Source organism: Anolis carolinensis, chromosome 4 (genome assembly GCF_035594765.1).
Source record: "Anolis carolinensis isolate JA03-04 chromosome 4, rAnoCar3.1.pri, whole genome shotgun sequence".
Lineage (NCBI taxonomy): Eukaryota > Metazoa > Chordata > Lepidosauria > Squamata > Dactyloidae > Anolis > Anolis carolinensis.
The window spans coordinates 210,879,432-210,893,244 of record NC_085844.1 but is presented as its reverse complement, the minus strand read 5'-3'; the positions used below and the strand labels follow the sequence as shown (position 1 = coordinate 210,893,244).

General features: G+C 42.2%; 2 protein-coding genes across 3 annotated transcripts in view; one reads left to right on the top strand and one right to left on the bottom strand.

Annotated features, from left to right (window-relative positions):
* tnnt2 (troponin T2, cardiac type) overlaps nucleotides 1-13,813 on the top strand; it is a 163,356-nt gene that overhangs the window by 139,986 nt on the left and 9,557 nt on the right. The window lies entirely within an intron of this gene.
* The window catches only part of igfn1 (immunoglobulin like and fibronectin type III domain containing 1), a 79,531-nt gene continuing 71,173 nt past the window's right edge, over nucleotides 5,456-13,813 (bottom strand). For both annotated transcript variants that reach the window (XM_062978692.1, XM_062978693.1), the window contains one exon: nucleotides 5,456-7,521. In XM_062978692.1, the coding sequence (XP_062834762.1) occupies nucleotides 7,517-7,521 (5 nt within the window). In that variant the 3' untranslated portion in view covers nucleotides 5,456-7,516. The remainder of the gene's footprint in view (nucleotides 7,522-13,813) is intronic.

Here is a 13,813-nt window from a genome sequence, read left to right as displayed (position 1 = left end):
GATAAAATATCATTTTTGATTAAACATTGGCTTTTTTTCACTAGCTAGATAGTTTGTTTGTATGGTTTACATTTTGTGACCTCTACTATTATTTAACATGATTGTGCAAATAGGCCATGCTTGGTTCACCTTAGGGCCACCATAAGTCAGAAATTACACAACAACAACAACAGCAGCAACAACAACAATTATTATTATTATTATTATTATTATTATTATTATTATTATTATTATTATTCTACTTTATGTCTCTAGAGTCTCAAAGCACCTAACATTAAAAACAATACAACAGCAGCAGCAGCAACAACAACAACAACAACAACAACAACAACAACAACAACAACAACAACAACAAAGCTGACCTTCCAGAGAGAACCATTGTTATAGTATACTAGCTGTGCCCGGCCACGCGTTGCTGTGGCGAAATATGGTGGTATGGGAAATAAAGTATTGAGGAATTGGTGGTAGTTCAGGTAAAGGGTAAACATTTTCCCCTGACATGAAGTCCAGTCATGCCTGACTCTGGGGGTTGGTGCTCATCTCCATTTCTAAGCTGAAGAGCCGGCGTTGTCCATAGACTCCTCCAAGGTCATGTGGGATGACTGCATGGAGCGGCGTTACCTTCCCGCCGGAGCAGTACCTATTGATGCACTCACATTTGCATGTTTTTGAACTTCTGGGTTGGCAGAAGCTGGGGCTAACAGTGAGAGCTCACTCTGGTACCCCAAGTCAAACCTGCGGCCTTTCGGTCCAGAAGTTCAGCAACTCATCACTTTAACATGCTGCGCCATCAGGGGATATTATTTCCTAAAGGTTGTGAATGTACAATATTTCTGATTTTTTTTGTCTGTTGGAGGCAAGTATGAATGCTGCAATTAGGGAAAATGATTAGGATGTAATGGCCTTGCAGCTTTAAAGCCTGGCTGTTTCCTCCCTAAGTGAATTTTTTGTTGGGAGGTGTTAGCTGTCCCTGATTGTTTCCTGTCTGGAATTCCCTTGTTTTCAGAGTGGTGTTGTTTGCGATATTTTATGTGCTTCTACTGTCTGTGGCCCTGAGAAAACAGAGGATTTGCCAGACTTTGATAATGGGAATACTTTGTTGGGAGGTGTTAGCTGGCCCTGATTGTTTCCTGTGTGGAATTCCCATTTTCAGAGTGTTGTTCTTTATTTAGTGTTCTGATTTTAGAGATTGTATTGTTCTGTTTTATTATACCACATTAATTTTTATATATTCTGATTTTAGTGTTTTTGAATACTTGGAACCAGATTGTATTCATTTTCATGGTTGACTGCAACACAACAACAACAACAACAACAACAACAACAACAACAATAATAATAATAATAATAATAATGAATTTGGTAATACACAGTGTTTCACTCCCTTCTCAGCTTCCTTTCTGGAAGAATCCTTTCTTGGGAGGTGTTAGCTGGCCATGATTGTTTCCTTTGTGGAATTTCCAATTTCCCTGCTTTCTGAGTGTTGCTCTTTATTTACTGTCCTGGTTTTAGAGATTATATTGTTCTGCATTATTCTATCCCAGTAAAATCTCACTTATCCAACATTCACTTATACAATTTTCTGGATTATCCAACGCAGTCTGCCTTTTCGTAATCAATGTTTTTGTAGTCAGTGTTTTAAATTCATTGTGATATTTTAGTGGTAAATTTGTAAATACAGTACAGTAGAGTCTCACTTATGCAACAGAAACGGCCCAGCAGAATGTTGGATAAGCGAATATGTTGGATAATAAGGAGGCATTAAAGAACAGCCTATTAAACATCAAATTAGGTTATGATTTTACAAATTAACCACCAAAACATCATGTTAGACAACAAATTTGGCAGAAAAAGTAGTTCAATACGCAGTAATGCTATGTAGTAATTACTGTATTTATGAATTTAGCACCAAAATATGACAATATATTGAAAACATTGACTACAAAAATGCGTTGGATAATCCAGAACGTTGGATAAGCGAGTGTTGGATAAGTGAGACTCTACTGTAATTACTACATAGCATTACTGCACATAGAACTAATTTTTCTGTCAAATTTGTTGTATATGATGTTTTGGTGCTTAATTTGTATAACGATTACTTAATTTGATGTTTAATCAGCTTTTCCTGAATCCCTTCCTATTATCCAACATATTCACTTATCCAATGTTCTGCCAGCCTGTTTATGTTGGATAAGTGAGACTGTACTGTATATTGATAATCTTATATTATCTGCTTAAAACTGGATTATATGCGGCCCCTTCTTCACAGCTGTATAAAATGTACACTAAAGTGGATTATATGGTAGTGTGGAGTCAAGATAATCCAGTGCAAAGCAAATAATATAAGATTATAAATGGGTTATATAGCTGTGTGGAAGGGCCTTGAGTCTACACTGCCATATAATCCAGTGCAAATTAGATAATCTGTGGAAGAGGCCTGAGGCCTAAGTCTGCCTGTCCCCTGGGCTGAGTAGGTTGCTAGGAGACCAAGTGGGCAGAGATTAGTCCTCTAACTGGCAGCAATTGGATAAAAACAATTATTCCTTTCCCTCTAATTAGGACTTTATTTTTCTTTTCTTTTTGTTGTATCAACCTAGAGACATGGATGATGGGTTGTGTTGCCAAATTTAGAGGTTGGGGGGCCTGTAGTTTTGTTGTTTTGTTGGTGCCGTGATGCCATCACTCATTTATATATATAGATTTAGATCTTTCATGTACTATCAAGAGACCTCTGACTTATGGATACCCTATCATAGGGTTTTAAAAGATTTATTCAGAGAATTTCTTTATTCATCATGGAAAACCACCTTGGTTATCTAGTGCGTTTCCATGATGATTGTGGTTTTGACACTGATTCTGAAATCTTAGTCCAATACATAAACTATTACTTCATACTACATATCTAGGACTGGAGTGGATAATTTTGGAAGGGTAAAAAGAGGCATTAGACGACCTAACAACCTTTGGAGGAATGTATCACCCCAACACACCTGTTCCTACAATTAATTTGCTCCCAAATTCCCTTTAGGGGACAAAATGGGCATTTTCACCATGTTTCTGACCATTCTGGGTTATTTTATGTCTAAAAGAAGCCTTTTTTGCACAATAGAAAATTAGCAGAAGTAACATCTTGTTTCAAAAAAGAATTCCCTTGTTCCTAAATTGGCCCAAAATGTGGTGTTAATATCCCATGCTCCCCGCATGCCATATTGGAACAAAAAGAAGCTTTGGGGAGAAATGCAAACATTTTGTAAATAAATTTTATGACCCTCTCTGCAAGGCCTTGTGGACTTCCAGATGTGGTTTAAATGGCCTCTATATCCCCTAGAGAACACTTTGAAGCAAGGATATACATTTATTATTGTTGTTGCTATTCATGTGACTTGCATTTTGTCGACCCTTTCTCTACACCAGACTTCCTTAAAATTTTCCACTTGTGACCCCCTTTGACCAAAGAAATTTGTACATCACCCAAGGTATATAGGTATAAAATAGATATTAAAATCAAACATTTAGTGATAATAGAACAGTATTTGCAAGACTTACTAAACAGGTTAATTTTTCTTTTTGTAAAGTACAGTGGAAGCATCTTCAACAGACTGTAAAAACTGCACAGCAGATTTATGCAAAAATCTAAAACAGCCACTAGGTGACTGTTGCCAATTTTTATGGACCTCAACGTTGAGCCATTTGGGTCCGGGACCCACAGTTTAAGAAATAATATTCTCTACAATGGTATCTAGAATTTTTATTTCTATTTTACTTGGTCTGTCATATGACAGATAGATCTTGGTTTATTAAACTATAAAGATTCTAATAATAATAATAATAATAATAATAATAATAATAATAATAATAATAATAATAATAATAATTTTATTACCCACCCTTCTTTGCGGCTCAAGGCAGGGTAATACATAGTTGAAACAGCAAAGTAAAACAAAGCAGAAACCACTATTCAAATACATATAACAAATATGCACAGGTAAAATGCAGTTCTTCCTAAAAATTACCAGTTTTTCTAAAGGATGGGGGAGATATTAATTTGGCTAAACTTTTGATGTGAACCTTTATTCACACCAACATAGTGACTAAAATGGTTCTCCGATGTGCAAACAAATGGATACATTTAGGGGGAAAGGTTCACAAAAGTGTGTATTAATGGAAGAAATATACAAAAATACAATAGGAAAAATCGTTTTTTAAAAAAAGAAATAAGACAATAATGTGCACAAAGGTTACATTGAATCTCATGCAGCATTGAAATAAAATTGAAATAAAATGAAAAACAGAAATAAACCAAAATAGAGAAAAATATGCATGCCCATTTTTCTCCCTCACAAATCTATACTATCAAAAATTATTACACAAGAAACTATTTGTAATTCAGATCAGATATTACATTCTTTATCCATTCCTATTATGTGATCTCTTTCAGTGACTTTCAAAAGAGAAGTTGAAATAAAAGTGCACCTGGAAAACAATGTGTTTCTTATCTGTAACTAATGTATGACAGCTTTTCATGAAATAGTGGAATGATACAGAAGGACTAGAGGTGACAGCAGAGAGGGTTGGCTGTGTGAAGCGGAGAGGACTGTGAAGAGGAGTTTAGACCTTGTGCAAAGAGATAACCATAGAAGGTGTTCTGTTCATTCCTTCTTAGGCAAACAGCCAAATTGGATGAGAGATAAGAGGAGAGCCTTTTAATTCTTATTTAAAATGTCAAAAAGACTTTATGAAGTTTTGCCAGAGCAGGAGGAACAATAAACACAAGCAGATTTTTATCTTGTGGTTGTCTTTTGTTGACTAGTTTCGGTTGTTCGGTTGTTTCATTGCTACTCCAGATAAAACAGCTAAGTTGCAATTTAATTATGTGAACTGACATGCAAACAAAAGGCAACGAATTGAGTTTTTTAAGAGAAAGAAACAAAGTGGATTCATTTTTTTCCTTAGAAAAAACAGTAATTTTCCAAGTCATTGCCAGACTCTTTAACAAAAAGAAAAAAAAAGATGCTTCCCAAGAAATTTGCTGCAGGCTACTATCAGCAGTTTGATCAATTCAGATATTCCTTTGCGGTATGAAATCCGACAGCTTTACACTTGCATAAATAGATGTTTACATGGTAAATAAGGGTGCATATACTGAGAAGCATTGTCTTCTATCATACACAGCTGTACCCCAGTATGTTAAATAAACATATGTAGCTGTTTCTGAAGCATTGTGCTGTATCTTATTTGTCCAAAATGAATAGGATTACTTTAGCAGCCTTGTGTTATGTAGGTAGAACCCAAACATGAAAAATTACAGACTTTGGTGGAGCAATAAACACAGAAATATATCCTTTCTGCTTCTCTTAACTCTCCCTTTGATTTTTATTCACACCAATCTGCTGAATGTGCAATTTAAAATCACGAAAGTTACCAAAAATAAAGACATTTTGAATGTTTTCACATATTATTTTTCCATACCAAGTTTATTAAAATCAGCTTTGTCACTCCAAGTGTCACCCATCATTTAAAAAAACATTTTAGGGCCATGCAAAACCAAACATATAAAAATTTCTTTGTGGTGATTTTGCTGAGTTTTTTCATCTGTCAAAACACCAAAGATCATGGTTTCTTAAAACCAAACAAAATTAAAAGCACTAGCAAGAACAATCCCTTCACCTTTCTCTCTCACTTTTTCTATGAAAGCAACAAATGATTTCAGCCTGTTGAGTACAGTTTCTGTGGGATGATATGTCCCAAACCCCTCCATGGATAATAGTGAATCCTATATTTTGACTGTAACTGGGCTGGAAACATGCCAAAGAATGAGGCTGGAGAACCTACAAAGACCCACTACTTCTGTGAGAAGGGAATATTTTTGGAGTGTGCATATGTGAAATCGTGATATTAAATCTATGGATATGGGAAGGTTTTATTGCACTTGTTCCTCTGCTCAGGAGGACTCCCTCTGGTGGTGAAACTTTTTTTTCTTCTGAATTCCTTCGTCTTGTCATATCTTGAAGATTTATAACCACTCTCAACAAAAGAAATTTTTCATATCATTGCCCTGCCAGTAATGCTCGCATACAACAATGGTGTACTGAAGAAGCATCAGAACAGACATATTAGACAGTGTAAAATCATTGGCATACACATACACATCTCTAGCTGAAATGGCTTCTTACCTTGTAAGAGGATCACTGCTGAAAACCTGAACTAGGAAAGATGAGCCATACTACTGGCCCAAGTTCAAATGCTCAAGACTTTACTGGTAGATTATTTAGAGAGAGGATCATCCTTGCTTTGGTTTGATAATATGTTTTTATATTCCTTTGGCCCATAAACTACAAAGCTGCATAAAATATACCTTACTTTAACTTCTTGGGTAGATTTAGCCTCTTGTAAGCAGTCTGATGCCATGACAGCTCAATGAAATTTTGTACAGATCCCTACATCCCAAATGAAACACACTGCAGTCACTACAACCATGCATTTGAGACAGATATTTGGGAGCAGACTCCCGACTAATTATGAGCATGAACAAATGTGGCATTACTTAAAGATATATGAATAAAATGTTGTTTCGGTCTAATATTACAGAGCAAAAACTTTATAATCCATCTGCTTCTGGAATTATAGTTGACAGGGTGGAGTAAAAGTCACACCACATATTCATACTACCTTGCTGTATATTTTTTTGCTATTCTGTATTAGGCTTCTGCAGAGATGGTTCACTGAATGGTTTAAAATAATAACCTCAGCTGCTATTAGTTCAAGTGAAAATGCAGAGTGCAAGAAAACTTCAATTTTATTGGGACATTGGGGGGCAGGATCAAGATGCAACCCGCTGTTAAACGAACACCCAAACACTTATTTGATCCTTGTTGATTAAGGAAATGCTGTTAGAATTTCTAAAAATATTTTCATTTGTACTTTAAAGTTAATTGTATTTTGAAATCTGTCTTTGCTACCCCACATATTATAAGGGTGGCATTCTCCCAGTTCCATTATTTGTCAACTTCACTGATATTGAACAGGTGCAACCAAACTGATGTATGGAACAAATGAGATCTCTACAATGAATCTTGATGTACTTTAACTGAACAATTCCAAATGTTTAAACTCTTCTTGCAAAACATCCACACACAATATCTTCAAGTTGGACTTCCTTATACATAGTCAGAACATCCCACAGTCCAGATCTCAGAGTGGATTAGTTCAAAGTATTTTCTAGCACATATTTCTATGGGTTTTTCAAATTTTCAGTTGGCACTCTATTGATATGCATAAATCATCATTTTTCTTCCATGGCTAACTTTTCTTGCTGTGGCCCATCTCAATTACTGTCCCCTTTTTCTGTGGTCTTTCCATGAAAGGCTATGGCAAGTGTACTTGTATTTTGTTCTTTGCAGAACTATTGGAATCAGACAGGAGTGCATGCATCTTTTCAGTTGGCTTTCCAGTTATGGAAAAGTGTAGAAAATAACAGCTTCTGTTTTGCTCACACTTGCTGTGCCAGGTAGAGCTGTCAGGCTGTTGACATAAGATAAATAATATGCATCCTTCAGTAAGAGAGCAGATAGTTTTATGAGAAAACATTATCACACTGCAGGCAGGGCAAAGCTGCTACAGTGCAGCCCATGCTAGTGAAAAACAGGTTCTTCCAAAGGAAAGAGTGAAGGAAAAAAGGAAAAAAGTTAATGAAAATGTTAAGGATTTATAGGAAGGAAAGAAAGAAGTGTATGGGAAAGGAGATTACAGGTATTAGTAAAATGCCACTTAGGGTGCATCTACAGTTTGACACCACTGTTGCTGACTGATCCAGAAGAAAATGGCAACAGTGCAGACAGGCTGCTAAAGGTGAATAGATTTCTGATACTGAGCCAGGATTACACTTATTTCAGTCCTTTTGCCGCAGTCCTATATTTGTGCCTTATGGCAAATTGACAGCTAAAATCAAGGAAGGACTCTACTTTGGAGCATATTAGGGATGGTCAGGTTGCTTACCTGTAACCATGTTTCTTCAAGTGTACTCTGTGAATTCACACTAATGGAGAAGGCTGTGCCTGCGCAGGCTCCAACGGAAACTCTTCCAAGCTAATGTTTGAATTTTGGCGGTAACCACACCCCTCTCCCCGCAGGGCATATAAGGCAGCCCTGGGCATCCGCTCCCCAGTTCCTGTGCCACAAAGGCAACGAGAAAGGGAGAGGTTTGCCAGTGGGGATGGAAGGGTGGGTTTGTGTGAATTCACAGAGTACATTTGAAGAAACATGGTTACAGGTAAGCAACCTGACCTTTTTCTTCATGTACTCTGTGAATGCACACTAATGGAGACTAGCAAGATGAGATCCAGGATGGTGGGGCAGAGCAAACCCGACAACAAGTTGAATGTCCAAACCCAATATTTATTTGGTAAGAAGGAAATAAGGCACAATGCAGGACAAGGTCAAAACACTGACCCAGTGCATACAACGCAAGGCATGACAGTGAGAAAATGTATCTCCCAACATCATGGCCACCTGGTGTGGGCAGGAGATACATGCAATTAGAAATAACCATATCTCCAACAGGAGAAACAAGGCATAACCAGTCCCTAAAATAGGACAAAAAGGTAAATAGACCCCTCACAGCGCACATCGCAGTAGGGGGACAGAAGAGGAGTGATGTAAGTAATGCTTCATTACAGTATAAACACGTAAACATTGAAAAGTGGCATAGAAATAAAACATTTCAAACAAATAACAACACTTGGTGAGGTTTTTCTTTCTTTCTCTCCCCCCCCTTTTTTTTTTTTAGAAGGTAAGGGGAACTCTCCAACCCCGCCGAAATCGGTCTCCTTGGTTCACCGAGGAACTTCGATCGATGAAGCGGGAAAAGAGACGGCTAGAGGGCGTGTGGCGAGAACTTCATGACAGAGCTTCGAGATCAGCTTACAGGGCATTTATGGAGTCCTATGAGCATGCTACCATCGAAGCAAAGAGAGTATACTATGCCTCTTTGATAGAGTCCGCCAGCTCACGCCCGGCAAAATTGTTCAAAATAATTAGATCTCTAACGACGGTTCCTACCAACCCAAAAAGTGATGATCAGACCCCTTCAGCCGAGGCTTTTCAAAGCTATTTTGCTGACAAGATCTCACTACTACGCCGGGACCTCCCCGCCACAACTGATACAATGAGAGAACTTGAGACTCCGTGGCCACTTGCTGGGCCCACCCTCGACCAGTTCATCCCACTGGACGCAGAGGGTCTCGATAGGCTCATAGCTGCAGCTAGACCGACCACTTGCTCCCTTGACCCGTGTCCCTCTTGGTTAGTAAAATCCTGCTTGGAGGGATTACGTGACCCGCTGCTGAAGATAATAAACAGCTCCCTTGAGCAAGGAGTCTTTCCAGAGGGATTAAAAGAGGCAGTGGTCTCTCCTCTGCTGAAAAAACCAGATTTAGATCGTTTGGTTCCCTCCAGCTACCGCCCAGTTTCGAATCTTTCATTTCTGGGCAAGGTGATTGAGAGGGCAGTAGCGGTGCAGCTGCAGCAGTTCCTAGACGACACAGCCGGACTGGATCCTTTCCAGTCTGGCTTCCGTGCGGGGCATGGGACAGAGACTGTATTGGTTTCCATCACAGATCATCTCCGATGCCAGCTTGACCGGGGCGGGTCGGTGTTGCTTGTGTTATTGGATCTCACAGCAGCATTTGACACAGTCGATCACAATCTTCTGACCCACCGCCTTGCCGTTGCTGGAGTTAGGGGGACAGCTTTAAATTGGCTGGCCTCCTTTCTTCACAACCGTGGACAGCGAGTGGAGAGGGGGGGCCTGGTCTCTGAGAGGTCCCCTCTACATTGTGGGGTTCCTCAGGGGGCCATTCTCTCCCCTCTGTTGTTTAACATCTATATGCAACCACTTGCTCAGCTGGTCCGAGATTTCGGGCTCGAGTGTTATCAATATGCTGACGACACTCAGCTTGTGTTAAAGATGGAAGGCCAACCGGAGTCTGTACCCGACAGTTTTCACCAGTGCCTCGAGGCCATTATTGGATGGTTGCGTTCCAGTAGTTTGAGGGTGAATCCAGCAAAGACGGAGTTCCTATGGCTGGGCCGACCGGGCAGTGGGGATATCCAGTTGCCAACCCTGGATGGTGAAGTGCTACGCCCATCTTCACTAGTAAAGAGTCTGGGAGTCCTCTTGGACCCTTCACTGACGATGCAGGCCCAGGTCTCCGCCGTTACCAAAACTGCCTTTTTTCATCTTCGGCAGGCTAGACGGCTAGCCCCCTATCTATCTAGGGACAACCTGGCTACAGTGATCCAGGCTACAGTCATCTCGAGACTGGATTACTGTAATGCCCTTTACATTGGCCTTCCTGTGTCGGTGATCCGGAAGCTCAAATTGGTGCAAAATGCAGCTGCCCGGCTCCTTGCGGGAGTCCCCATAAGATGCCACATAACACCAATCTTACGGCAGCTGCACTGGTTACCAATTGCGCACCGGATCACTTTCAAAGTGATGGTGCTTACCTTCAAGGCCTTACATGGTCCAGGGCCGATGTACCTGAGGGACCGCCTCACCCCTTACAAACCCCAGAGATCCCTCCGTTCTGAGGACCAAGACCTGCTGGAAGTCCCCAGTTTTAAGACCTTGCGTCTAACTGCAACTAGACGCAGAGCCTTTTCAGTAGTGGCGCCATCTCTGTGGAACACCTTGCCACCTGAAGTTCGTGCCTTGCGGGACTTGTTGGCCTTCCGCAGGGCATGTAAGACACACCTGTTTCGGCAGGCTTTTGAGTTCTGTTGCTGATGTTTTAAAAGGTGCTTTTAGGATGTTTTAAAGATTTTTTATTATTATTATTTTTTTAAATGATGTTTTTAAAATGTTTTTTAAATTGTTGATTTTAGCCGGTTCTTGTAAGCCGCTCCGAGCCCTAGGGGAGTGGCGGCATATAAGTTTGAAAAATAAAATAAATAAATAAATAAATAAATAAACAAGGCCTCTTAAGATAGGCAGGAAGACAAGACCGATCTGGCGAAAGCCGAGTCCTTTTGGGCCTTAGAGTCCACTCTATAGTCGGAGACAAACGTTAAGGGGTTTGATCAGATCGCTGCCTTGCATATAGAGTCGAGAGGGATGCCCCTGAGAAAGGCAGTCGAGGTAGAGGCCCCTCGTCAATCTAGGGCGGACCAACGAAGGAGGAGGGCACTTAGTCAGCTGGTAAGCAAGTTCAATGGCCTGCGCAATCCAGTGGGAGAGCCTCTGGTTACCCAGTTTGTCCGGAGCATAAGCAACAAAGAGTCTCGGCGTCTTGCGTGTTGCTCTAGTCCGATCCCTATAAAAAAGAAGAGCTCTCCTAACGTCTAGTAGGTGAAGTCTCAGTTCCAGTAGAGATGAAGGGTTAGGAAAGGAGGCCGGGAACACAATGTCTTGGTTAAGGTGGAAAGCAGAGACCACCTTAGGAAGAAAGGTGATGTCCGGACGGAGGACAGCCCAATCATGGTGGAAGCAAAGATAAGGTTCGTCCACTCTAAGAACCACCAGTTCAGAGGGCCTACAGGCTGAGGTAACTGCAACCAAGAAAGCTACCTTCCATGAAAGCATGTGGAGGTCTGCTGAGGCCAGCGGTTCGAAAGGGGAGGACATGAGTTGGGACAACACGAGCTCAAGGCTCCAACCGGGTGTCAGTGGCTGCGTCGGCAGGCAGAGGTTATTGTAGCCTCTCAAAAAGGTTTTTATGAGATGGTCCGCAAACAGGGAAGGCTGGCCATGATGCTGGAAACACCAAGATAGGGCAGCTAGATAGGATTTCATAGAGGCCAGAGACAGCTTTTGCTCTGTGAGGGTAAGGAGGAAGTCGAGAACCACCAGTATCGGGGTTGGGAAAGAGTCATTGTTTCTGGACTGAAGGAAGTACGAAATTGAGAGATCTTGTAGGCATAGGCCTTGGTCGTCACAGGCTTGTGGGCTGCGCGGAGAACTGCCTGGAGGTTTGGATGGAGGGAGCTCAGGCGAGAATCCTCCATCCAACTGGAGAATTTGCCAGTTCTGCCTGGTCAAGAGGTGAGGGAGAGATGGAAGAGAGCGAAAAGTCCCCCCGGAGAGATGAACAAGAGCCGGATACCACGGCTGGCGCAGCCAAGCTGGGGCTATTAGGATCGCTGTAGCCGAGGCAAGGCGGAGTCTCTTCAACACCCTCGGTATCAGAGGAAATGGAGGGAACAGGTAGAGAGGTTCCATCAACCAGTCCAGAAGAAAGGCGTCCCCGAGGCACCCGGGAAACGAAGCCAGAAGAAGTCTCGCTCCGTATCGAGGTAGCTGCGCATTTTGAGGAGAAGCAAAGAGGTCTAGGGTCGGCCATCGCCAGTCATGAAAGAGAGAATGGAGAGTGTCGGGGTCGAGCTGCCACTCGTGGGAGGAGCTCATCATCCTGCTCAGGGCGTCGGCTAGGCAGTTTTAGAGACCTGGGAGGTGGAGTGCCACTATGGAGACGTTGTGGGCTATGTACCATTGCCAGATCTGGAGAGAAAGAGACATCAGCTTTCTCGAACCCGTGCCGCCCTGTTTGTTGATGTAGAACATCGCCACTGTCTGTCTGAATTTGGACAGTCTTGTGAAGTATCAAGCAGGCAAAAGCTTTCAGGGCCTTGAAAATGGCAAGGAGTTCTAGAAAGTTTATGTGGTGGCCTCTCTCGAGGGGAGACCAGAGGTCTTGAATGGTGAGGCCATCAATGTGAGCTCCCCAGGCGTAGTTCGATGAGGTATGGTGACCAACAGGAGAGCAGGGTGGAATGGTAGCCCTTTGCAGACATTGGCTTGAGACTTCCACCAGAGAAGGGACTGGCGGACGTGAGTCGGTGCTGAGAGGAACCAAGAATTGGCATGGCGGAACGGCTTGAAAATGTCTATAAACCACCTTTGTAGGGGTCTGAGGCCCAGTCTGGCAAAGGGGGTGACCAGAACTGTGGATGCCATATGACTGAGAAGGACCTGGACAGATCAGGCCGGGACCCTCTGGTTTTGTTCGCAAGCTGCCAGGTGATGACGGAAGGCAAGAAATCTGTCGGATGGGAAGGAGACAGTCTGAGTGATGGAATCGAAGAGAGTGCCGATGAAGCGAATTCTCCTCAATGGAATGAGGTGAGACTTCTTAGCATTGAGCTGGAGACCGAGCAAATCCAAGAGCTGTAGCATTTGGGCGACATGGAGTTGCAGCACAGCTGGGTCGAGACCCACAAGTAGCCAGTCGTCCAGATAAAGGAAGACTGTGATGCCTTGTTTTCTCAGGTGCGCCACAACAACGGCCACAACCTTGGTGAAGACCCTCGGTGCTGTCACGAGGCCGAAGGGCAAAATGGTAAACTGGTAGGACTGGTCGAGGACCCTGAAGCAGAGAAATCGTCTGTGGGCCCTCCATATCGAAATGTGGAAATACGCATTGCATAAGTCTATGGATGCGACGTAATCTCCTTGCTGGAGCATCGGGAGAATGGATGCAATGGACACCATCTGGAATTTTGTTGAGTGGATGAATAAGTGGATGAAGTCTCTCTTCGGGACCATAATGTATCTGGAAAAGAAGCTTTGAGGGTCCCGTTTGGATGGAGAAGGCCAAATAGCCCCTTTGGCGAGGAGGGAGTCAATCTCGGCATAGATCTCCGGAGAGGGATCGGTGAGGGAGATGTGACCTGTAGGAGGCAGTTCCTCGAACTCTAAGGCATAGCCTTCTTGGACAATGCGGAGAAACCAGACATCTGAAGTAATAGACTCCCACTGGTGATAGAAGGAAGCCAGACAGTCCATAAAAAGGCAAGCGTGTGGAGAGGGTGGGACGGA